At 34.4% G+C, this 27,499-nt stretch overlaps 1 protein-coding gene and 2 pseudogenes across 2 annotated transcripts; all 3 read right to left on the bottom strand.

The window, feature by feature from the left end:
• LOC147478737 (caffeic acid 3-O-methyltransferase-like) lies at nt 1-2,692 on the bottom strand. Its single transcript, XM_086583750.1, has 4 exons — nt 2,210-2,692; nt 779-1,089; nt 520-584; nt 1-411 (listed from the first exon to the last, which is right to left on the bottom strand). The coding sequence occupies exons 1-4, from the start codon at nt 2,620-2,622 to the stop codon at nt 115-117; spliced, it is 1,086 nt and encodes a 361-aa protein (XP_086439876.1). The 5' UTR covers nt 2,623-2,692; the 3' UTR covers nt 1-114.
• Nucleotides 2,693-16,844: 14,152 nt separating this feature from the next.
• LOC147478736 (general transcription and DNA repair factor IIH subunit TFB1-1 pseudogene) lies at nt 16,845-22,590 on the bottom strand (annotated as a pseudogene).
• Nucleotides 22,591-25,885: 3,295 nt separating this feature from the next.
• LOC147478735 (glutathione S-transferase U17-like) lies at nt 25,886-26,875 on the bottom strand (annotated as a pseudogene). The gene is made up of 2 exons (XR_015208992.1): nt 26,492-26,875; nt 25,886-26,409 (listed from the first exon to the last, which is right to left on the bottom strand). The product of XR_015208992.1 is annotated as a glutathione S-transferase U17-like (transcript).
• Nucleotides 26,876-27,499: the final 624 nt, after the last annotated feature.

Genomic DNA, 27,499 nt, shown 5'->3' with positions numbered 1-27,499 from the left:
TTGGACAAGAACAAATTTCTTGATGAATTTTTATGGAAATTAAAACAACATGAATCAAGCAGTTTACATTTCAAAGTGGACGGTTTATTAAGAATTTGGAAGGTTAGAATTTCATCATTTGCAGAACTCAATTACCCAGTAATTATAAACACAACACGCCTTATTGATACTAGCAAAGCCAGCTCCCTTGGCCAAATTTTCAAACTCTTTTTCACTTCGTTCTTTACCTCCTGGATTTTGTGTCATCATACTAACATCTAACTGGCATAGGCTTTTTGCAGCGGAATCAGACTCCGGTGCAACAGGTAAAATTGCATCCACAACGATCAACTTCCCATGTTCTGGCAGTGCTTTGTAACAGTTCTTCAGCAATTTTATGCATTCGTCGTCGCTCCAATCATGAAGTATCCACTGCAAGTAAAATCAGTAGTATTTATAACATAAACAGCATACACATCATCATATATGAATGTACAATTTGGCTGCCAAAGGCATTGGATATCATATATTTCAACTTGCCTTCATGAAAATGGTTTCACCACAGGGAACACTGTCAAACATACTTCCTCCGACGTGTTCTACACCTGCAATGCAGCGAATCCGATCCATTCTATTAAGGTATTTGAACATGGTAATTACCTATGCAAATAGGAGTATATGTGAAGTATATATTCTCATCAAGACTACGAATTCCTATGATATGCAGTGTATAGGTGCTTGGAAGAGTACTGTATGTAAGGTGGTCCTAAAACATTTAAATTGCAAACTAAAATTATACCTGGATATGATGGTGCATGTTCAACAACGTGCGGCAAGTCGAAGTTAATACCCCTAAGGGCAGGATATTTTGAAGTGATTATGCTAAGTGTGGTTCCAAGGCCACCACCAACATCTACAACTTCTTTCAGATCTTCAAATCCTCTGTATACTTCAAGTATCTTTTTTACTACTATTGTGGTGTGGTTGAACATTGCTCTATTAAACACTTGATTAAATTTGGGGTCAATCCCTGGGTACTCAAATGCATGCATTCCATGGGCTTTGTTGAATGGAATGCCCCCTTCAAGAACTGCATCTTTCAAGTGGAACCTATGGTGAACCGAGCGAAAAACGTGCAATACAAATCAATTAGACAGGTAATAAGACGTACAACACGTTTCATCAAGATCTTTTTAGATCATCATTAGGAGACAAATTTGAAGCTGTGTACATACTGTATATATATAGTGCTGTTGCATAATCAACTATAGTTTATTAGCGTGTACATACCAACTGTCTATGAAAACCTTGTCCTGAACTAAAAGCATAAATGGAGAAACTGAAACACCATCTTCATTTCGAACGAAATATTTGCAAACTGGTTCCAAACCATATAATCTTTCAACTAGGCCATTGTCGCCGGTGACAAGAGAAGAATTTAGTACAGAATAGCTAGTAAGAAGGCGCGGGGATTCGGTCAATCATATTATGGGCATTTGGATTTTGAGTAGGTAATTGATATGCAATACTCTTTGGCGACAACTGTGCACCTGGACCTGCTTTAGCTATGATCTCAAACACATCGAGATCGATTGCCACTCTCATGACCATTGGCAAAGCCGCGGCTCCTGTTAATTGCATGGCAAATGAGAAATCTTCCTCTTCATTGGTAGTCTTGGTTTGGTTTTGGATTGAAACCATGTTGACTATAGGGAAGATCGAGAGAATTTGGAGGGCTAGATAACAAGTTCGTTCCAAGTATTTCAGTTATAATGCCCATACTTTTATGGTCCATTCCATGACTACTCCATGTCTCTGTGGATAGAATGATTGGCCATATTAAAGCCACAACTTGTTATAGAATAACAAGGTTAAAGGCTGGTCAATACTCAATAATAACTATGAGATATATAAACATTGAGATCCACGCAATAAACCAGTAGATCCAAAGAAGCATATTTTTAAGCAAGTTGTTTTTCTTTATATTTTTATTTATATTCTAGCATCTCTAAGCAATTAATTAGTTTATGTGTTTCCTGAGTTCCTAAGTTCGGTATATCATGTGTTACACACTTACACCGCCAAAAATATTCTAATGGTCTAAACTCTGCAAGAACTACATCTTTCAAGTGGAACCTACAACAACGTTTCGATCAAGAGTTCCCTTAGACGATCATCTTAGGAAATAAATTTGAAAATGGCGGTATACTGTATTGTACGGTGTACTTACCAACTGTCTATGAAGACTTTGTCCTGAACTAAAAGCATAAATGGAGCAACTGCAACACCATCCTCATTCCGAACGAAATATTTGCAAACAGGTTCCAAACCATATAATCTTTCAACCAGGCCATTGTCACCGGTGACAAGAGAAGAATTTAGTACAGAATAGCTAGTCAGAAGGCGCAGGATTCGGTCAATCATATTGTGGGCATTTGGATTTTGAGTAGGTAAATGAGATGCAATACTCTTTGGCGACAACTGTGCGCCTGGACCTGCTTTAGCTATGATCTCAAAAACATCCAGATCAATTGCCACTCTCATGACCATTGGCAAAGCGGCTGCTCCTGTTAATTGCATGGCAAATGAGAAATCTTCCTCTTCGTTGGTAGTTTTCATTTGGTTATTTTGGACTGAAACCATGATGAATTGTAGGGAAGAAGGAATTTAATTGGATGGATAAATAACAACTTGTATCTATGTATGAGCCCCTACTTTAAAAGATAATATTAATTTGGTGAGGCTGCTAACTACTACGTAATTTGAGCACATGCAGAATGACTTAGATATATATAATATATTCACGATTTGTGTTCATAATGTCAACAAAAGCATATGTTTTACGTTTTGGTCATCATGTTTTACACACCAAATTAATCTAATTTAATGATATGTGCTCAGGAGTCAGGAAGAACATTTTCTTCTACAATAACAATTAGCTAGGAAGTTAGAAGAAGAACCCTTCACGTAAGTGCATCTTCATTTTATAAACAACTAGGAAGTTAGGCACCAAGGGTATTGTGCACAGCTAGGTGTTATGATATGAAACAGGACTTGTGTAGTTGTGTCTTTATCACCTAAGTATACAGTCTCATCGCCTTCACATCCCACAAGTTCATCAATAAAAAATGGGTTAACAATTATTACGCTAGGACCCATTTAGTGGGAGAGAAATCCTAATTAGCTCATCTAAGAGGTAATACTCTTAACCCATAAAAAAGTTCATTAGGAATAAGAATGTTTCTAAAATTTTGATCACCCTTCTCATAATCCCATATAGGTTATTTCAATGCAGTTGCATCCAGTTTTCGATTTCTCATTAATTATTATTTGTGGTTAGTTCAATACATCTACATCCAATTTTCAATTTCATGTTAATTGTTCTTTGAGGTCAATTCAATGCATTTGCATCAAGTTTCTGATTTCCGGTTAATTATTCTGTGAGATTAGTTTAATGTATTTGCATCCGGTTTTCGATTTTCGTTTATTATTTGATAAGATTGCATTTGCATCTAGTTCCGATTTCAAGTTAATTATTGTTTGAGGTTAGTTCAATGAATTTGCATCCAATTTCGATTTCCGTTAATTATTTCTTGAGGTTAGTTTAATGCATTTGCATCCAATTTATTATTTATGCTTTAAGGTTAGTTCGATGCAATTACATCCGGTTTCTGATTTCTCGTTAACTATTCTTTGAGGTTATTTCAGTGCATATTTGCATTTAGTTTCTGATTTCCCACCAATTATTCTATGAGGTTAGTTCAATGCAGTTACATTTGGTTTTTGATTTTATGTTAATTATTTTTTGAGTTTAGTTCAATGCATTTGCATCCACTTTTTGGTTTCCTATTAATTATTATTTAAGGTTTGTTTAATGTTTAATGCATACCGTTTACGATTTCCCATTAAATATTTTTCAAGGATTTGCATCTATTTTCTAATTTTCCGTTAGTTGTTCTCTGGCGTTAGTTTAATGCAATTGCATCCAGTTTTCGATTTCTAGTTAATTACTTTTTGAGTTTAGTTTATTGCATTTGCATAAAGTTTTCGATTTCCCGTTAATTACTCTTTGAGCTTAGTTATGTATTTGAATCCAGTTTTCGATTTTCTTTTAATTATCCAATGTGGTGTACGTGTAATACCAACTTCTACTGATCTATCTATAGTGTCCTTCCAAACATGACATAAAAAATAAATTATGTTTGATTTATTATGTTGGATCATCAAAGATTATCTAGTTCCCAATTTCCCATTAATTATTCTTTAAATTATGTATGACTCACTATATGGAATCTGCAAAGATTATCTACGAACGGGTGTTGTTATATTAATTATTCTAAAAAATATTTACAAATATGCAGAACTATTATATATTAATATTATATTTGTCACTCATCCAAATTTCTTATAACGTGAAAACCTCACTCTCTATTAAAAAAAAACTCACATTTGATAAAACCCTTCAATTTCATTTTGTTGTTTAATAATAGAAGTTTAATTGAAGTTTTGTGAGATTGCCTAATAAAGGCAAAGTTCATATATATTGAAGCTACTTGAGCAATGAAGAAGTTACCAATCATACGGAAAGAGATAAGATAAACACAATTTTAAATGCAAAACTATACTTATCGAGACATTCTCACAACATATAATCCAACTATGTTTTGAGGTTAGTTCAATGCATTTGCATCAGGTTCGATTTTCCGTTATTTATATTTTTGAGGTTAGGTCAATGCGGTTGAATCTAATTTGGATTCCATTATTTTTTTAGGTTAGTTCAATGCGGTTGCATCTAGTTTCGATTTCGTTAATTATTCTTTCTGAGTTATTTCAATACATTTGCATCCAATTTCCAATTCCTTGTTAATTGTTCTTTGAGGTCAGCTCAATGCATTTGCATCCAGTTTCTGATTTTCAGTTAATTATTCTGTGAGATTAGTTTAATGCATTTACATACAGTTTTTTATTTCTCGCTTATTATTTGATAAGGTTGCATTTGCATCTAGTTTCCGATTTTTTGTTAATTATTGTTTGATATTAATTTAATGAATTTCCATCCAGTTTCCAATTTCTTGTTAATTATTTATTGAGGTTAGTTCAATGCATTTGTATATAGTTTATTTTTTAAGATTAGTTCAGTGCAGTTGCAGGCGGTTTCCGATTTCCCATTAATTATTCTTTAAGATTAGTTTCACACATTTGCATCATGTTTCCAATTTATAATTAATTTTTCTTTGAGGTTAGTTCAATGCAGTTGCATCCAGTTTTTTATTTCCCATTAATTTAATCTTTGAGGGTTAGTTCAATGCATTTCCATCCAGATCTGATTTCCCGACAATTATTTTTTTTATATTAGTTTGATGTATTTACATCCAAGTTTTGATTTCTCGTTAATTATTATTTGATGTTAGTTTAATGCAGTTGTATCCATATTCCGATTTTTTATTAATTATTTTTTAAGATTAATTTAATGCTTGCATTTGCATCCAGTTTCCGATTTCCCGTTAATTATTTTTTGAGGTTAGTTCAATGCAGTTACATCAAATTTATATATATATATAGTGTTGAAAATTTAGAAATTTAGAAATTTAATTGGAATATGTCGTAATTATTGTGGCTAGAATTGTGATTTTTGGAATCCTTAACTATGAATAAATATTTAAATCCCATTGTGGATGGCGCATCAAATCGAAAAGGTTTTAGGAAAATTATTTTCGGTGGAAACTATTGTTTTTAGCAATTTAGTTTTTTGTCTCATATTTTTTTTTCGTAATTAGCTATATTGTTTAGGAAAAGTTGGAGATTGTGTGACACTATAGATGGGATTATTTTTTCATAATTAGTTATAGTGTTTAGGAAAAGTTAGAGACTCTCTAAAACTTTATATGGGATTGTTTTCTTATTTATATCCTATTTTTTTTATAAATAGTAATAGAGTTTAGAAAAAACTGGAGTTCCTGCGAGTGTTCCAAAAAAATAGATTGGTGAGGGTATAACTATAATATATATCTAAAGAATTGGAATATGTCATAATTATTGTGGCCGTAATTGTGATTTTTTGAATCCTTAACTGAATAAATGTCTAAATCACATAGTGGATGGCACATCAAATCGAAAGTGTTTTAGGAAAATGGATTTTTCCGATTGGAAATTATTGTTTTTAGCAATTTAGTTTTTGTCACCTTTTTTTTTTTTTTTAAGTAATTAGCTATATTGTTTAGAAAAAGTTGGAGATTCTGTGAAACTCTAGATGAGATTGTTTTTTTCGTAATTAGCTATAGTGTTTAGGAAAAGTTAGAGAGTCTGTGAAACTCTATATGTGATTGTTTTCTTATTTATATCATACTTTTTTATATTTAGTAATAGAGTTTAGGAAAAACTGGAGTCTCTATGAAAGTATAAAGATAAATATTTGTTTTCTATTTTATCTCTTACTTTTTCTTAATTAGCCATGACACGTGGACACTCTAGAAACGCTTCCCAATTGAAGAGGATAGAGCTATAATCTACTATCTATATACTAAAACAGAGACCTTTAAAGGATGATTTTCTCTCTCCTATGTGTCACTCTAATATGAGAGTTAGATTTTTCTCTATCCTATGTGGCACTATAATATGAAAGATAATATTTTCTAATAGCCTACAATCCTACCTACATTGAACCTCTTTGGAGAGTTTGAGTGTATTTATAATTCTTATATTTGGAGCTCTTTGGAGAGTTTGAGTGTATTTCTAATTCTTATATTTGGAGAATTTGAGTGTATTGTCAATTCTTATATATTTGATAAAATAAAAAATAAAAAATTGCTAAAAAATAGGTGATTTATAGAATGTAATTTCATATTACGAATCAAACACTTTTATTGTTCTAATTTTTATATATTTGATCAAATAAAAAAATTGCTAAAAAATAAGTGATTTGTAGAAACTAATTCCATATTACAAATCATACAATTTTAGTGTCCATGAGTGTAACGCCCGTATTTTTAAATACGTATTTTTCTATTTAATTAATTAATTAAATTATTTTATTTTCAAAATTCGTCGGATCGGACTCGGGATACGTGGGCCTGGTTTTTGGGCCCGAGTCGGTGTTGGGCTTGGGTTTCGGACCCAAGTATATAAACACATTTTTCTAGAAAATAGGGTTCAGAGAAAAATAAGATATTAAAAATGGAGGCAGAGAGAAGCTGGTTTGCTGGAGAGGTGGAGCATGACGGTTCGGACTACGGAGGATTCGTTGGGTTTTAATTCAGGTGAGTAGATTAGTTTTCTATCTCACGAAATATGTTAATTATTCAAAGTTTTATTAATATTGGTCTGTCTTTGGTAAAAACTAGCGTTATTAAAACGGATTTAAAATCTTTGAAACTCGAAAATTTGGTTTGAACTGCCAAAGCTTAAGCTTGGAGGCCGTTAATGGCGGCGAGCCAAAACAAGCATTTGTTTCAGTATAAGGGTTGGAACTGTTCGAAGTTTATTGAACCTTGTTGATATATATTAAATCTTGTTTGGGGTCGTTGGATGAGTTGAGGGCTTTGAAGCTCTGTCGAAGCTTCGAATGACGTTAATGGCGTCGACTTCGTTTTGCTTGTTTTTAAATTTGTCGGCTTGAAAGGGGTTATTGTTGTTTTGTTTGGTGGGAGGTTGTCAAGGTCTTTGCCAAAGCTTTGAGGAGGCTTTAATGATTAGAGCGCGCTTTCTTTGGGTTCTTTGGAGGTTTTGGTTTTCGTTTTTACTTTTCGGGTTTGAGCTAGCGATTTGGGAGTGGGAGTATGGATTGAATGGTTTGTAGTGATGGGGACCGAGTGAGGGCTGTCGAGTGGAGCTCGAAGCACCATTAATGGTGGCGAATTTCCGGATCTAGAGTTAGGGAAGAGTTTTGGTTTTGATGATTTTCGATTTTCGTTTTATTAAAGTTGGTTGGTTTTGATTTGTGACAAAACCTATTTGATGAAGTGAGGGATGGTGGCCGATTGTGGCGGTCGATTTTGGTGGTGGTGGCTGTTGGCATCTAGAAGATGAAACAGAACCGAACTTGGGGCTTTGGGCTTGGTTACTTTGGGGGCGAAATGTTTTGTTTTGGTTGGGCCGATTTGTTTTAAGTGGTTGGGCCTTTTCTATTTGTTTTGTATTTTGGACCCGGTTTAGGTTAAGTTTTCTTGGGCAGTTTCTATGAGTTTGTTTTGGGGCGAACCCATTTGTACTTTGGACCCGGTTTAATTAAAAGCTTTGTTTGGGCGGATTAATTTGGCTTAGTCTATGGGTTAGATCGGTTGATGTTGGGCCGGTTTTGTTTTAATTTGTGGACCGGTTCGGATTAAATTGATGGGAGGAACCATTTTGTGTGTTGGACCGGTTTAATTAGTTTCCTTTGGGCCCGATCCTTAACCTGTTTTGGGCGATTTTAATATAGCTTGAGACCCGGTCCATAGGACTTAAAATAAATCCAATGGGTCCGTAAAATAAATAAGTGGACTTTTAGACTTTCGGGTTAAGGTTTGGGCTTGGTTGGGTTAGGTCCGAACTATTTTTTGAGCCCATGAGCCATACACCTTTGACTTTGACCGAGACATGTTGAGTTTGAGTTTGACTTGGACAGTTTGACTTTTGACTAGGACAGTTTGACTTTGACCATCGACGGTTGACTTTGACCTTTGACCATGGACGGTTGACTTTCACCTTTGACTTTGACTGACGGTTTGACTTTGACCATGACGGGTTGAGTTTGACCTTGACCATGAGGTGTTGACCTTTGACCGTTGACTTTGATCATTGACCAGATTGACTTTGACCGTTGATTTGTGAATGTTGACTTTTCCGCTTTTTCATATGTTTGTTTATATGGATATATATAGTAATAAAATCATCGGATATTGTATAACTTGTTTGGTAAATTATCTAATTTAGATTTGACGTGAGTAGTGTGTAAAAGCATATTGGGCTTTGATTGTGGATGTGGATTTGTTTAATTGTCTTCACGTTTTATGTGTATATTATATGGACACATATAGTAATAAAATCTTTGTGGAAGCTAGTATATATTTGGTGGTCATTATCTAAGAAAGATTTGACCTTGATGTTGTGTATTTTGACACGTGATGATATTGAGATGTTATGAGACATTATATTCCTAATACGTTATAATAAAAATGTATGTGATACGTTGAAGCATTATGATATGATATCATATGTTGGGATATTTATATTAATGCAATATCTTGGAGAAATGTATATACACTCCATTATTTTATATGTGAGATGCTAATATAGCATTGGTGAATATTTGCCCACGGGAGTGTGGTGTAGTGCAATAAGACATTGGCACGTGAAAGAATGAAAGTGACTATGAGATATAATTGAGATATTTCTAGATATTATGGCTTAGTGCAATAAGGTAATTGACACACTTGCGTGATATAGTAGAAATGTTTATGAGTCATTAATGTATGACACTGAATAAATTACATAACGAAAAATCCTAGAAACGACTACCACAACTCATGTGATTGGCCCCTTCGGGCGCTTTAATAACGAATGGAATGGCGCCCTTGTGACCATGCGTTCGGTTAAAATTTGAATGGCGGTACCCCCGGGAAAAGCGAATAATAGTGGTTTGATTATTCCGTTAGCAAAATAGACGATGATCATAAATATTTTGCCGAATAGTGGCGTTACTTATATAATTGCTTCCGTGTGAGATTTTTACGGTGTCGCGGCATCCATTTCGGGGTGGTGGTTACGCACGAGTGGTTCATTATATAAGGGGAGGCATGTGGATGTACATGTTCGGCGTTGGGTAGCGATTGTGGTAGCCAGGGAAACTAGGTCAGACATAGATACGACGTGATTTTAGGGACACGCAAAGAAAACCTTAATTAATATAATTATGGTAATATGTTTGTTACTGATGTATCTCTAGATAGATGATTTGTATATGGTTGGCTGGTTATAGTTTCGTTAGAACCTAAGGCGCCTCGATGGAGGAACTACATGCCTTATTTATTATGCGTATAGTTTGTTGTGTGGTTAGTGGGAAATTAAGGCGCCTCAGTGGAGGAACTACCTGCCTTACTTATTGTAGTTAAGAATGTCATATTAGTTGTTGGAAGTTAAGGCGCCTCAGTGGAGGAACTACTTGCCTTAATTATTATTCTTAAGGATGTTATAATAGTCGTTGAAAGTTAAAAACCGATTGGAGGAACTAAGCGCCTTATGGGTTGTGTATATATATATGTATATTATAGGTTGTATTTTTAGGGCTACTCACACCAAAGATTGTTTATAATGTTGACCCGATTTGCATGTTTGCTTATCGGGTGTGTTCATTCAATGAACCTAGTTGATAAGTTTTGTGAGGTTTAGTGTTGAAGAAGGTTGGTTCTTTGCTTGTGGTTTTGCGTGGCGTCGCATTTCAAGATAGGCCTTGTTTTCCTTTGAGGTGATATAGATTTTCGGTTGAGATAAGGTTATTTGCATTTTCATTTGTAAATTGTTTTATAATGAAGATGATTTGTTTAAGTTAAAAATTTTATTGGTTTTAATTATCCATATTTAAAAACTGTTTATGGGTTTTGGAAGTGGAGAGTGCGTCACACCTCGGAGATCGAAGAGTCGGGGACAAATAATGTTTTTCCGAATTCTGTCGAAATTCGGGGTGTGACAATGAGACTATGATAAAACACCGACTTATTTCGAATATATCTTTAACGCGTAACAATTATACTAAAAATAACATCACAAAATATATAATAGAAAATGAAAAAAATAATAATAACGACAAAGCAATAATGACAAATATTTTAAAATATGTATAATATTGAATGAAACTAACGTAAAAAAAAACAATTAATGGGGAACCAAAAACTGGATGCAAATGTATCGAACTAACCTCAAATAATATTTAACGGAAAATCGGAAACTGGATGCAAATACAAGCATTAAACTAATCTTAAAAATTAATTAATAGAAAATCGGAATATGGATACAACTACATTAAACTAACCTCAAAGAATAATTAACAAAAAATCAAAACTTGGATGCAAATACATCAAACTAACATTAAAAAATAATTGTCATAAAATCGGAAACTGGATGCAAATACATTGAGCTAACCCTCAAAGATTAAATTAACAGGAAGTCGGAAATTGAATACAACTGCATTGAACTAACCTCAAAGAAAAATTAATTATAAATTATAAACATAATGCAAATGCGTGGAACTAATCTTAAAAAATAATTAACGGGAAATCGGAAACTATATGCAAATACAACTTTATCAAATAATAAACGAAATCGTAAACTGGATGCAAATACATTAAATTAATCTCACGTAATAATTAATAGAAATCAAAAAATGGATGCAAATGCATCGAGGCCGACCTTGAAGAACAATTAGCGTGAAATTGGAAATTGGATGCAAATGTATTAAATTAACCAAAAAAAAATAATTAACGGTAAATCGAAACCTGGATGCAACGGCATTGAATTGATCTCAAAAAATAAATAACGAGAATTGGAAATTGGATGCAACGCATTAAACTAACCTCAAAATATAAATAACGGAAAATCGTCCAAACCTGGATGCAAATGCATTGAACTAACCTCAAAACATAGTTGGGTTATATGTTGTGGGAATGTCTCGATAAATATAGTTTTGTATTTAAAATGGTGTTTATCTTATCTCTTTTCAGTATTCAAGTAGCTTCAATATATATGAACTTCGGCTTTATTAGGCAATCTCACAAAACATCAATCAAACTTCTATTATTAAACAACAAAATGAAGTTGAAGGATTTTATCAAATGCAAGTTTTTTTTAATGGAGAGTGAGGTTTTCACGTTATAAGAAATTTGGTTTAGTGATAAATATAATATTAATATATAATAGTTCTGCATATTTACAAATATTTTTCAGAATAATTAATATAACAACACCCGTTCGTAGATAATCTTTGAAGATCAATTCCATATAGTGAGTCATGCATAATTTAAAGAATAATTAACTGGAAATCGAAAACTGAATAATCTTCGATGATCCCACATAGTAAATTAAGCATAATTTACTTTTTATGTCGTGTTTGCAATGACACTCTGAGATGGATCGGTAGAACTTGGTATTACACACCACATTAGATAATTATAAGGAAATCGAAAACTGGATTCAAATACATAACTGAGCTCAAAGAGTAATTAACGGAAAATTAGAAACTTTATACAAATTGCATTAAACTAACGACAGAGAATAATTAATGGGAAATTAGAAATTGGATGCAAATATTTGAAAAATATTTAACGAAAAATCGGAAATAGTATGCAAATACATCAAACAAACCTCAAATAATAATTAATGGGAAACCAAAAACTTGATGCAAATGCATTGAACTTAACTCAAAAAATAATAAACAAAAATAAAAAACTGAATGCAACTGCATTGAACTAACCTCATAGAATAATTAGTGGGAAATTGGAAACTAAATGCAAATGCATTGAAATAACCTCAAAGAATAGTTAACGGAAAATCAGAAACCGGATATAATTGTATCGAACTAACCTCAAAGCATAAATAATCATAAACTAGATGCGGATGCATTGAACTAACCTTAAAGAGTTATTAGCGGAAATTGAAAAGCTGGATCCAAATGCAATGAAGTAATCTCAAAGACTAATTAACTAAACATTGAAAAATGGATGAAACCAAGATCAACTAACCTTAATGAATAATTAACGGAAATTATAAATTTGATGTAACTGCATTGAACTAACCTAAAAAAATAATTAATGGGAAATCGGAAACTTGATGCAAATGCATTGAACTAATCTCAAAAAACAATTAACATAAAATCGAAAATCGGATGCAACTGCATTGAACTAACCTCAAAGAATAATTAACGGAAAACCAAAAACTGGATGCAATTGCATTAAACTAAAATCAGAGATTAACTAATGGAAAATAAAAAATTGGATGCAAATGCATTGAAATAACCTCAAAAAATAGTTAACTAGAAATCGGAAGTCGGATGTAACTGCATCGCACTGACCTCAAAGCATAAATGTCCACTTTTTTAGCCTTCTCACATGAATAATTACGAGTAATTAGGAACCCAAAACGAAAGTGAATTTATAAAAACAGACCCTTACATATATGTAAACCGTATAGAAATTGTAAACTATCGAACTAACCTAGAAAAACAATTAATAGGAAATCGGAATCCGGATCTGAGGATGTATTAAACTAACCTCAAAAGAGTAATTAACGGGAGATTGGAACATGGATGCAAATACAATAAACTAATCTCAAAGACTAATTAAACTAAACATCGAAAATTGGATGCAACTGCTTGAATTAACCTTAATGAATAACTAACTGAAAATCATAAAGTGAATACAATTGGGTACCTTGAACTAACCTCAAATAATAATTAATGAAAATTGGAAACTTGATGCAATCGCATTGAACTAGCCTTAAAGAATAATTAATGAAAAATTTAAACCTGGATGCAACGCATTACATTAAACTAATCTCAAAGAATATATAATTAATGGAAAATCAAAAACTTGATGCAAATGCATTGAACTAATAACCCTAAAACATATTTGTATTATATGTAGAGAATAAATGTCTCGACAAATATAGTTTTGCATTTTAAATAGTATTTATTATAATTTTTTTATTGTGATTGGGAATGTCTTGCTATTCAAGCAGCTTCAATATTATTTTGGCGCATTGGACATTCTCACAAAACTTTAATCAAACTTATATTATTAAACCTAACAATAAAAAAGAAGTCGATGAGTTTTATCAAGGTTTAGTGCTTCCTTTTATAGAGAATGGTGCAAGAAATTTAAATGAGTAATTAATATAATTTTTTTTTTTTTTTTCATAGTTATGCATAGTTGCTAATATTTTTAGAATAATTTAATATAATGACACCCGTTCATAGGACACGTTCATGTGATAAATCTTTTCAAATGAGGGTAGTGTATTTTTGATGATATGAAAATAATCAATCTGTTTTAGTGATTTGTACACATTAGTACATAAGTTGAATGGTGATGATTTACACCTAAATCACCATAAATCTAATAAAACTATTATACAAGCTAGATTAAGTTTAAGATAATTCTATTTGAAAATTATGGATTAATATTCTAAACCATAAAGTGAAAAGGTTATCTCAATTTAATCCCTTAGTTTCCAAGTACTTATACACCATAATCATTTGCTTTCATTAACATATTTCGGTTTATTTTCAATAAAAATATATTCTGATTCGAAAATTTGCCGCTAAATCACTATAAATCTAAGAAAACTATTATACAAGCTAGACCGAGTTTAAGATAATTCTATTTAAAAATTACGGATTAATATCCTAAACCACAAAGTGAATATGCTATCTCAATTTGATCCCTTAGTTTTCAAGTACTTATGCACCATAATCACTGGTCATTAACGTATTTCTATTTATTTTTAATAAAAATATATTTTAATTCGAAAATTTGTGTGAGACATTTTGTAAAGCCTTTTCAGCACACAAAATATTTAATAGATCCCGAGCGTATGCCCGGGTCTAAAATCTAGTATATATATAAAGATAAATCCTATTTTGTCTCATACTTTTTCTTAATTAGCCATGACACGTGGACACTCTAGAAACTCTTTCTCAATTGAAGAGGATAGAACTATATATATATATATATATATATATATATATATATAGATAAATGAGGGAATAGGACCTCAAAAATAGACCTCAAAATAGAAATCTTTAATATATAGAAAAACGAGGGGTCGAGTGAATAGTGAATGTGTGTGGACGTAGGGGTATTTTGGTCATTTTATATTTTTTTATTATTTTTTTAATTTTTAAGGGATAAAATAGTAATTTAATATTTATAAACTTAAAAAAAAATCTGTAGATCCCACGTGGGTACCACGTGCACAGTAGCTAGTAAAGATAAAAAAAGTAGGATTGGTCCCATATGGACGTCATCTAAAAAGAATAAATAAAGTATCCGGTTCATGGGACTCAACTTTTTTTTACTCATATTTAACTCAATTTTTAGACCTTTGATTGAAATAATCTTAACGGTTCAAATTAATCAGATTAACCAGTTGATATTCTCTTTGGTAGTGACGTCATTAGGACCCACGCACTTTACATTTTTAACTTTTTTTTCCTTTTGTTTTTCTTTCCCATCTCGTCTTCTTCAGTTCTTCTTTGTTAAAACTCAAATTGAAACCAATGAATGCAAAATAAAACACAGTAACTAAAAAACAGAAAGGAAAACATCTTCGCGGCGGCAGAAAAGTTTAAATTAAGGCAATCATTGACGATGAATTGAATAGAAGACCAAAGAGTCAAACACCACTTACAAAAGGTTTTAACTTTTTTCCTCTACTTCCCCAACTTGTTAACACACTGGTGTGAGGTTTTCAGCTAGGACACTCAACTGTGAATCGTCTTGGTCCTAATTGATATTGCATCTTGGCCCCCAATTAGTCAACTAAATGGTGCGACTGAAACACCAAAGATTTTTGCCTTCAATATACTTAAGCATCTTTCTGCTCAACCAACACAGTCATAGAAAAATACGTCTCACTCGTACAAAGTCATCGGAATGCTATAGACAAACTAGCCAATTAGCCCGCCTGCGGCCGAGCCTGCTACATTGATAATTTACGATTCAAAAGCCCAAAATCCACTTTAATAAATAATATATGCACATTGATAACTAATGATTCAATAGCCCCAAGTCCACTTGAATAAATAATAGAAAAATGAATTTCGTTCGTGGAATTACATGCAAAAGTTATTCACACTTCACTGCAGCAGATAAGGACTGGGAAATATAAATGTCAAGGCGTCTTACATACCTGAAAGTGTGGTATGAAACAATGGGTTATCTTCTCCCCCAAAACCACCTTTTTAGGTTGCTCCCGTTTCAGTTTTTCTTCTTCTTATAGTTTGTTAGTAGTTTTTTTTTGTCATTTTGTATTTCCTTTTGATATAAAAAAATATGAATAATAGTAGCCATTTCTTTTAATAACGTTCAGTGAGATTGTAATATGATAAGAGCAGTCCTCTTAGGGTATGTGGTTGTCCCTCTCAGTCATAAAACAGTTTTACAGCAACACCTAAATTCAATCCAATCTCCTAACCAACAGAACCCCATAACCCGTTCTTCGATACAAAATCCAGCCCGCCTCTCTCCCTAACAACCCAAAACAGTTTAAACAAATCTACACATTTACATTGCGCCCATATGCTGCAACAAATTCATTTACTCATACATGGACAAAGGTGTTAGAAGAACTGCTCGCCGATGATAGCGTTGATTGGTTAGACCTTCCCGATCACATCCTATTAATAATTGCTGAAAAATTAACCCCAAAGAAAGATTCATACATTTCGGTGCAGTTTGTCGCCCATTACAAACTGTATACACTGACGTGCTCCACTGTCGTGCCCTAAGAGTTCCTCTACTCATGCTTGGCAGTTGCCACTGAGTTCAATTTGAATGCATAACGAACCACATTTTATATTTATAGGAAAAAAAGAATCTACATTTTAATATTAATGGTGACGAAATTTGTCTTTGCCATAGCTCTTATGACCTATCAAACAGAGCCTAAGAATTTAAGATCCATTTATCGCTTTGATCTCTATGGCACTATTTTTGTCCCCAAACCGCCGAAGCATTAATTAAGCAGGAGAGTCGAAGCATTTATCGGTCTTTGGATGTACATCCGGCAAGGATAAGTAATCCTAAGAGCTTTGGTCTTCCAGTGATGCCGACCACTCGGGTTATTTCCTCACCCATCCCACCTTGCAACTCGTCATTCCATCCCAAGCCATTTGGCGCTTATCCGTCCACATCACCTAAGGTCATTCCATTCTCGAAGCTTTCGGACCAGTTTGCAAAGTAATGCTTAGTCACCCTCGTCGGATCGGTTAGCTTTGTGCGGAACTCCCGGTAATCTTCCGGTTCCTTAGCATCAAGGAACCTTTTTAATCCATTCTCTGCACATTCATGAAGACGTTCTAACCAAAACTCAGCCTCACCTTGAAGGTACTCAAAGAGCGCCTCTTTGCGGTGTTCATCTTCGTGTAGGTAATATCCATAGGCATAGGTCCACTTGAGCATACCGCAATCAATTATTTGTGCCCAGGCTTCTGTTATGAACTTGACCTGTCCTTCTGATTCATGTTGTCCATCATGTATATTGTTAATGAGCACAGTTTCTGCTTGATGTAAATCTGCAACGTCACTTATTTATCCCTTTGTCGTGAGTTATATGCTACAATATTTATTTTTTATGTTAGAGATTAACTCCATATTTAGCAATAAGATCATGTCTAAAGAATAAACTAATACTAAAAATGAAAAATGCCCCCGCTTATAAGCTCTCTGCAAAAATGATGAGTAGATGGCACAGAAATGCTTAAGGCCTTCACAAGCCAATCCTGCAGCAAATGTGACAGCATGTTGTTCTGAAATCCCAACATCAAAGCATCGTGTGGGACTCTTTATCCAGGTCAGAGAAGATTCTTCCTTGGAGATTTACACCCTCGAGATTCATATTATCAAATACGATGCAGAGAGTGTGCTAGGAAACCCGATATACACGCTCGGTCATTTCGGTTACAGAAGCAAAATGTAAAACCTCCAAAATGATTTCTAAAATATTGGTAGAGATAGTGAAGAAGAACTAATGTTGTTTTGTTATTCTTATTCTAACCATGACTTTCGAATGGCTTCAAGTTGAGTCCGTGAGTACTAATCCAAGTTTTTTTTTTTTCATTACAAAATTAATCGTTTGATGATATGTCACATGTGTAAATTAGATTGTAAAGTCTAGCAATTCTAATAACCAAGTACTGGCTGGTGGTGGTTTCCTTACTTTATTGCAGGTATAAGGTGTTGTAGCACGTGATGGTATCGCCAGATAGTACAAAGATTCTGTGTCTAATGCCTTCAAAACCTTACAGGGTAATAGGTACTCTTTCTATGTTAAAGTATTGATTTGCTTAATTAGACTATTTTTGTTCCATTATGTGATCAAGACAAGGATAAGTTGCTTTCGAAGTTATTCTAAGTTTTGGCAAGAAGAAACGGTATTATGAAATGGTGGTTTTTCTTGAAACTAAGACACTAAAACATTAGAAATGCAATTGCATTGAAAATATTGCATAAAGGGAAAGAGGAATAATTTTTTTAACTTTTAGTTGCAATCCATAGTGGATTGGAATGTAGTAGAAGGTAAAAGATAACTTTTACTTGCAATCAAAACAATGAGCATTGAAAGAAATCTTGACTCCATTGTTTCTATATTTTTTTGCTTAAATTCAAGTGTTGTTGGATATAAAATGGTGTTAGTGGTGAAGCTATAGATATGATATTCAAGTTCCAGGGAATTTTCTCAACATTGGTTGGATTATGGCCGGGTTTCATTATAAGAAAAAAAACAGGTTGGGAAAGGTAAAAACATATTTCGAAAATACGTTCTATATAAGTTGTTAAATAATGGTACACACCAAAAGCTGCGTGTGTTTCACCTTTTCCCACCTAGAGACAATCAAACAAATGTGAAGCAAAACTACTTTGATTAAAGAAAAAAATATGGATGCCACAGATAATATTATACCAAGCTTGAGCACTCATACCCGTTTTCATTTATGTGGCAGGTGAGTTACAAAGTTTACATCCCCCAAAAAACCCAACTTTGGCAAGGAGGCAACTCAAGCGGTGAACTGTTTCACATGACTTGGACCACTGGGGATGTTTTGAATTTCGTTCGTGGAATTATAGGCAAAAGTTATTCACACTTCTCGGGCTGAGCGGATAAGGATGGGAAATATAAATGTCAAGGCGCCTTACATACCTGAAAAGTGTGGTATGGAACAATGGGTTATCATCTCCCCAAAACCACCTTTTTAGGTTGATGCTTTGCGATTGCCTTGCCGATCATCGTGGAGATCATATTATGTCATAGCTGGCCTAGGAAGTATGCTCCTGTTTCAGCTTTTTTTCTTCTTCTTATAGTTTGTTAGTAGTTTTCTTTGTCATTTTGTATTTCCTTTTGGTATAAAAAAATATGAATAATAGTAGCCATTTTTTTTTAATAACGCTCGTTCGAGATTGTAATATGATAAGAGCAGTTCTTGATATAATCGGGTGATTTGGTGAAGCTTATTTTTCTATGAAACAAAAGCTTGTATTCTTCATTTCAATTTCTGTACTTTGTTTCAGTTTTGTTTGCGAATTACAAGTATACTTATAATAGATCAAGATAGTTGAATTATCGAGGTGGCTATGTGCTTGTCTAAGTGCAGGAGTTAGACAGGGTCTAAAGCGCCCTTATGTCTTTGGTTGGCTCTCTAGGGCATTTTATAGGATTTGATGATTGTCGTGGGGAAGACTGTTAATACAATAGTACACAATCAAGTGGTAGTGTTAGTAGTTTAGCTAGTGCATACGTGGTAAGTTAAACCACCCCAAAACATAAAGGGGACTACTAAATTCCTGCACAATAATAGGCAGGGGAAAAAAGGGTATACTTACTCTTGAATTGGGGTTGGTCCTTGCAAATAATTTTTTTAGCTTTTAACTAATCAGGCCCTTCGGAATCGGGAATAAAACCCAATGGTACAAACTCTTCCCTCCATTTCTTCCATGAAACCAACATCTTAATCTGCTTTCATTGGGTTCATCAACCTTGCTACTAAAAATCTCGTTAACATGGCATCACCATAATGCGTGGAAAGCACCAACAACAAATTAAACCAATACATTCATTTATAGATGTTATTGAATATCAAAACTATATAAACATTCAAATCAAAGGTTATTAGCTCGAACGGACTTTTCATCAAATTAATTCATAGCAGCAACTATGAATTATCAAACTAAATATATCAAGGAAAGTATTCAACAATCTAGAAAAGTGTACAGCCGTTGGTGAAGGCACATAACTCGGAATTACTGTAGTGAAATGAAATGCAGGGAAGAAACAAAGAAGAAGATATTGGAAAAATAAAGAAAAAATTGATACCTCTGTTAGGTTGCACGATAGGGTTTGATGCAAGAGTGATAAAATCTGCAACAAATTCGAACATAAATAATTTATAGCGCGAATGTCTATTAAAGTGGTTTTAATTTTTTTTAGGAATAAAGTAAATTGCTAATCTATTAAGCTAAAAGTGAGTAGAAAACTGGATATGTTTACAATTGTTAAAGAGACTTGAAAAACACCTTTCTTCTTCTGTTCAAACCGCAATCTATAATTAAAAACAAAACAAAAAAAATTATGTGAGAGAAATTGAGAGATTCAGTCCATGAGATTCATGAGATTCATGCAAATGGCAGGAAACTAAAACCTTCACATTGTGGAATGCAAGAGGATATTCTGGGTGGGTCTCAATGGATACAACTTCTGCTCTCCACCTCCTTCCGAAGCAAACAGTATGTGTGAAAGCAAGAAAACATTACTATGCAATATCAAAAATCAAGGGATGAACCAATGGTGAATGAATGGAATTGATTGGTATCATACTTCTTAAAAAGTATTAGAAGGGGCATCATGTTTTGATTTTCGGCTAGTCCTTAAAATATAATCCAGTATTGAGACACTCATGTTTACTGAATATAGGCAGTCAGACTTACACTGTACTTGGAGAATATTTCACAATGGTAAGACATTTTTTCCTCTTAGGCTCCTTCATGGTTGCACCTTTTGAAGTTTTCTGCATAGGAATGCAGCCTATTGAGAAAGACTAAAAGAGTAGTACCTAATCCCTTTGATTGGTCAGTTTCCAGTTTCCACCTCCAATATGTCTTCAATCTAGAGCACCGATTTATTGTTTGTTTTATCATCAAATAGGTTGAACAGTTTCTTTTAATGTTTACTCCCACAATCCCACGTCGCAATGTACTTCGAACAATCAATGGGAATAGCAAGTATCTTTAGCGACGGAAATGAGCTCGCTTTAGAAGAACATACCATTTAGGATTATGCTGTTAGTCTGTTATGGCTGTTTCTCACCCATTTTTCTATTTTAAAAGAAAACATTGAAGTTCTTTGTTGTAGGATGGGTGATTAAACCTTTCATTATGTAGACTCTTTCATATGAGAAAAATCTGATTTACAATAAAACTTACAAATTACTTTCGAAAATTTCAACCCTGATTTCTATTTGCCTACTTGCCTTTATAAATATTTTCGACTTTCAATATTTGAGTACAGCCTAATCATACATGGCTGTGTCAACTGATGTATTCTTTGTGGTTTGGAAAACCTAGCATCTAAAGAAACCTACTTTGCCTATCTAGAATTCAGGGTAGATCAATGCCTTATATTTACCAACCATTCTTTGTAGAAAATACTACCAGAATTAATCAGAGCTTTTGTACTAAACATGTGTTTTAGTTAGTATCATCAACATCATTATCGTGTATAACCGAAAGTCATAAAATACAACAACACATATAATGATATAAAGGTTGTTTATGATTGGTTTTCATTTTTGCTTAAGTAGATAACAATTGTTGGTTGCTAATTGGCAAAAAAAACAAACAAACAAAACAAACAAACAAACAAACAAAAAAAAAGAAAATATATTATTGAAAAAACTATGTAAAGGGTAATCAATCAAATTATATATAAAAGAAGAAAACTCGGCTTCTTGGTTCGAGGAGAAGTCCTTGATGTTTCTCTTTCTATGGACCGGACAACATTTTGAGCCGATACATACCGAAGGAGCTACATGACTGCATTATTCAAAGGGAAAAATTGTCACATGCCTTTTAGAATCGGTAGAATGGAGAACCCAAAAGAAAAATGTAATCATCACCTTGATCGCCTTCCATGTCTAAGGTTGGATCAACTCATCTAAGCTTCCGTGAACTTCATTTGCCAATATTTCATCATGCTTAAGAAAAACAACAAGCTCCTCATCTTGATGGGGTTCAGCTGCTGCAAGAAAACAACATTTCTTGTCCTAAGCAGATATTCCTTTCGACAATATTTGGTCTAAAAGTCCATTTTTGACATCTTGCGAGGAACAAAATTCAGATATGCCTTGTGAACTGTTGGTTTTCAAAGAAAAATCGATGGATGATCTCGGGGTCAAGTTAAATGTGACTTTGTTGCTCGACCATCACCAATGGTCCGACATCCGCAATCATAGCCCTTTTAAATCCCATTTGTTGTTTTGGAGCCTTTTTGACATCGCCAGTAAGCAACTCCTTTCTTGTTGCCCGAATTGGTTTAGGTCAACACACCACCGATGACAAATTGCTTATGTAATTTCGCAGGTTACTATCCTCTTGAAGCGGCTTCATTGAAGTTCTATCTCAATGATACTAAGTTGTTCATCACCGATTTTTTAAACCGGTTTAGGATCCTTCTCGAGATGATTTGGTAGCTTGAAGCTTAGTAAGGACTTTGCTCACAAAATCACGGCAAACATCGTGCTCGAGAGAACTTCTCAAACTAAAAATGCAACCTCCCGCCTTTAATAGAAGGATCTATTGTAAGATTTAGAAGGGCTTGTTTGTGGTTTCCTTCCTTCATAAACCGGTGCTTTTGAATTGAGCCGAACCCCAACATTAAGTTTCACGACACATTAGGATCATCAAGTGTAAATGAAAATTTGTCTTCCATGATTATAAGCACCACAACACGGGATCCTTTCTTGAAGTCTTATACTTGGCCCTCATAACCACCGCCGAGTTGCCATGTCTTTCTTATAATTGATCCAACGGGATCACCGGAGTTCGAACATTATACTACAATCACCACGAACGACGCCAACCACGCGTGTGACGAGAGCCTCCACTTCCAAAGTAGGTCCACTATACTTGTAGAAAAATGGTCTAACCTTTATTTCATTCACACACCTGCGCACATAGAAGGAAAGATATTAGCAAAACCTATGAAAAATAGTTTTGTATATCTTTTTATTTCTCAACCTCGCTCATATAGTACTTTCGGAAGGAAAGGTGGTGTTATCGAATATCTTTTCCCGAAGTTCCTTAGCAAAAGATGGGGGAGGGATTTTAGAGGTGTTGCCGAGAAACGATCATCTCAGAAACAGATATTCCACTCACACCACGATGCACACAACAAACATTGTCCCTTTTTGCCCGAGTGCTTGCATTCCAAGAAGATCCCCTTTCAAAAAGCGGTTATAAAAGCAAGCATTTGTTGCCAAAACTGAAGCCTTGCTATCCTCTTGAGAAAACGTAAGACTATCCCCGATTTTTGCAGCTTGTACATAGTTATCTTCGCCGATAGCAATCAAGTTCGAGGCAAACCAATCACAACTTATATGAGCGTAGAGGCAACCAAACCAAACTAACAGGTTGTCTAATCATCTCTCAAGACCAAGGTCCACCATACTAACGGCAAACTTGTTCCCCTCCCCTCAAACCCAAAACACATAGAGAAGGAAGAAAGCAAAACCATGCTTACGGGAAATCTCATACGAAAACCTATATCTACTGCGCTCCAGAAATATTGGTCGAGCGAGTGACTGGCATAGGATCGAGGCAACCCAACACAACAGGGTCAGAGTGTCAACCAAATTCTAACAATCAGTTGTCTATCAGGACCAAGGTCCACATTGGAACTTTGATATCACTAATGTCTAGTGCGATTGGGCAGCAAAAGGGGAAATTGAAACAAAGGGAGGAAAAGAAATACTTACTTGATTTCCGAAATTTTGTGGCTGACCAAGCAGAATCAGATAAAAATAAACTCATTATGCAAAATTCATTTTGTTTTGAGAAGTGTGAAGGAGAGACAGAAAGTGTTCCATCTTGAACAATTTCTTAGTTTAATTTTGGAAGAAGAAATGAATAAGAGAGAGGGTTTGAAGAGATAATTTTTTTTTTTTTTGCAGAGTTGGAAGTATTTTGTAGAATTGAAAAGAGTGTTTTATAGAATTGAAAAGAGAATATGGAAATAAGTTTTTATCTATTTTGGGTTACCAAATCGGCAAAAAAGCTTTAGAATTACTTTTTATGAAAAATCTTATGTGTCGGGTCTCGAGAGAAAAAAGAGACCGACGTGGATCACTGGAAGCATTCTCAACTACTCAATATTAATGGTATTTGATGTAGAGACTTGACTACTTACAACTTCTAAAATTATACATATATGAATTTGCTATAACAAAGCTTAAATCTGTCTCATCAATCATCTCAACCAGAGAAAAAAAAGTTTAAAATGTAAAGTGCGTGGGTCCTATTGACTCACTACTAAAGAAAATATCAACTCAGATTAAGAAAACCCTATGACTAAGAAATTGAGTCAAACTTTGAGTTAAAAATAATGGACCCATAGATGTACCCAACTGCATAGTACAAAATATCAGGATATGGATATTTATCGATATTCAATTTCTGGATATGTATCGTGGATATATCTCCTTCTTTGGGGATATTTGACATTGTTTCACATGCAAATATCGTGGATATATCCAAAATATCGAAAAATATCGTAGATATTGTGGATATTTCTTGATATATCATGATACATTATTTATATTTATTTGAAATATAATAGTAAATATTAAATAAAATTATTATATACACAAAATATCATAAAATATCTCCAAATATCTAAATATCGTTGAAATATCACCGATATTTGCAAATGATATATCTACGAACATATCGTGATATTTATATATCTTTTTCGGAATATGGATAGATATCCCCAAATATCGGGATATATAAGGGGATATTTTGTACTATGCCCAATCAGATATCTACCGCGAAAAGTCCTTTCCTTAGCTAATCTTCTCAAATGCCCGTTCTAATAATTCAAAATTGGGCACTCCTTCTATAGTTTTTCTTCTCTTTCCTCGGTCTTAGCTTTAAGAGTAAGCCAATAATATATGAAATTTTGAACCATCGCAAAATACAAGCAACAATAAATTATTAGACGAGTTTTTTTTTTTTTTGCACTTCTAAGCACGCAAGAATACCTTGTCATCAATGTAAGCAGCCCGTAACCCGGCGATGGCGGCGATCATAGGCATCGGCGAAGGAAGAATAGAAAACCCGAGGTGAAGACCTCACCAATATATTGAACAATAACGAGGGATTCACAAATGGCTTGTGAACAATAGCTCATTGAGTTATCCCTCACATGAGGAGAGAAAACAAAGCCGGAGAGAAACGGCTTAATTCGGCGTTGAAATGTCGAGCCGCCGGATGGAGGATGAAGCGCCGACTTCTGAAGTTCCAGTTCGATAGTCGCGGCCAAAGCTCAAAGAGGGCTCATTTCGCTTCGTGGTTCCAATAGAATAGGGCCAACCGCCATAGAGAGGCGACCAGCGCTCGAGTCAAGATATCATTGGCATTCTTATTTCGTCTATTTTTTGGTGGGCACAAGATTGAAGAAAACCTAACAAAACCAAACAAGCCAGGAAAGGATTGGAATCAAGACTAAAACAAAAGAGAGAACCTTTACAAAGATACAACCCTCAGAAAGAGATAAGAGTGATCTAGTAAGGTGAGAGACTGAAAGGAAATATTGTAATCTTCCTTCCCACGTTATTAAGAACTGACTCTTGTGGAAGTAGGCATCATTGGCCGAACCACGGTAAATCTTTGTGTTGTGGTTTGCTTTTACCGCTTTTACATTATTATCCATTTGTTAATAGTTGTTTAGCGAGTTGGGCATGTTAGTATAGGTAGTTTGTGATATTTGAGATTTATCTGGAGTTGAAGTGTGTTCATACAAATTATCTGTGTAGTGGGGGGAACCGATTGGTATTGGTGTAATCCCCAACAATAACGAGGGATTCACATGCTTGTATGATGGGCACCCAGTCCTATCTTTTGTTTCTTAGAACGAATGAACTGAAGAATTTATCAGGAAAAAAAAAGGAAAAGATGCCAACAAGTTTTATTCAACACACCACCTTTATGTACGCGTTTTTTATTCCAAACAAACAACATTTGAACGCGAGATAATTACACTAATCACAACCACTCGATCACTCTTACTGTCTTACACTCCCTATGATTACACATTCTCTCTATGATGTAGCAATCCATCGTATTTGGCAATCAGCGTTTTAACGAACTCCAAGAGCTTATCAGTCTCAGGAAATATACCCGCCTTAACCGCAGGAACGGAGCAAAACTTCTTAGACCATGCATAAAGATTGGGCGTCTTTGTTTCATCGAGTAACTTAACAAGGTTGAGCTTCTCGAACACCCTGACCCACGCTAAGTTGGTCCCAAATGCTATATCAATGTACCCAATTGTATCTCCACCAAAGAAGTCCTTTCCTTTGCTAATCTTCTCAAATGCCTCTTCTAGTAATTCAAATGTTGTGGACAATCCTTCTATAGTTGTTTTATCTCTTCCTCAGTCTTTATTTTGAAGAGTCCCAAATAATGAGCTGTACCACTGCAAAATAGAAGCAACAATAAATTCTTAGATGTAATGTTTTTTGTACTTCTAATGGACCATAACTAGTGTCATTACGTACCTTATCATCTATGTAGGCACCCCAGAACCGAGCAACGGAACGATCATAAGGATCAGAAGGAAGGATAGAAGGACCAGACGTGAAAGCCTCATCGATGTATTGAACAATAATGAGTGACTCACAAATGGGCTTATTATTATGAATCAGAACCGGGACCATCTTGTGGACTGGGTTGGTTTTGTGTATAAGTTCGCTAAGTTCAGGGGGCCCACGTTCAGGGTTCCGCTCAAGGTACTCATAGTCCACATTTTTCAAATTAAGAGCAATTCTTACCCGCATGGTATATGGACTAGGCCATGCACCCAAAACCTTCACATTACTTGCTGCCATTACACAAACTCAACTGAAGTGATCTGGTTTTTGTTGTTTGAAGATGTAATGAGAAGAACCATATGGAATGGGGGTATATATATATGTCATGTGATTGAATGGTCAGATGAACGTATGTAATGGGGCCTATATGAACGTATGTAATGACGCCATGAAAAAAGAGCAATTCCTTCCTATATCAAGAGATCGATCTGTTGGCACTCGGAAACAACACCGTTGGATCTATTTGAAATATCCACTATAGTGGGGGCCACCAACTTCTCAATTATGAAAAGAATAAAAAATGTTGTCGACTAGGCTAAATAAAAAATGTTGTCACCAACTTCTCAATTATGAAAAGAATAAAAAATGTTGTCGACTAGGCTAAATAAGTACAATGGTTTGATGTGACATATGTCACCATAGCACTGTGCTGGGATAGCATAACTAGGCCCAATGGTTTTTCAATTAGCCGCCACTACTACAAATACTGTTCCAAAAATCGGTCTAGAGTCTCTAGGCGTCAGGGGGTGCCCAACTGACTCACTTAGGCCCAAGTCGTTTTGGCTAGGTGGTGGACCGATTAGGCGTCCAATCAAGTTTTTTTTTTTTTTTTTTTTTTTTTTTTTTTTTTAATGTTGACAAATTAAAAACCTATGTAGGTTTAAGATTTGAATGAGTTTAAAAAACTAAAGCCCA

This window comes from Coptis chinensis, chromosome 9 (assembly GCF_015680905.1).
Source record: "Coptis chinensis isolate HL-2020 chromosome 9, ASM1568090v1, whole genome shotgun sequence".
Taxonomy (NCBI): domain Eukaryota; kingdom Viridiplantae; phylum Streptophyta; class Magnoliopsida; order Ranunculales; family Ranunculaceae; genus Coptis; species Coptis chinensis.
This window is presented reverse-complemented; position numbering and strand designations above follow the sequence as displayed.

Coding starts and splice junctions, on each gene's coding strand:
- LOC147478737 (XM_086583750.1), bottom strand. CDS start 2,622: ATGGTTTCAGTCCAAAATAACCAAATGAAAACTACCAACGAAGAGGAA. Junction 585..778: donor ACATGCACCATCATATCCAG/GTATAATTTTAG, acceptor GCTGCATTGCAG/GTGTAGAACACGTCGGAGGA. Junction 412..519: donor GTGAAACCATTTTCATGAAG/GCAAGTTGAAAT, acceptor TTTTACTTGCAG/TGGATACTTCATGATTGGAG.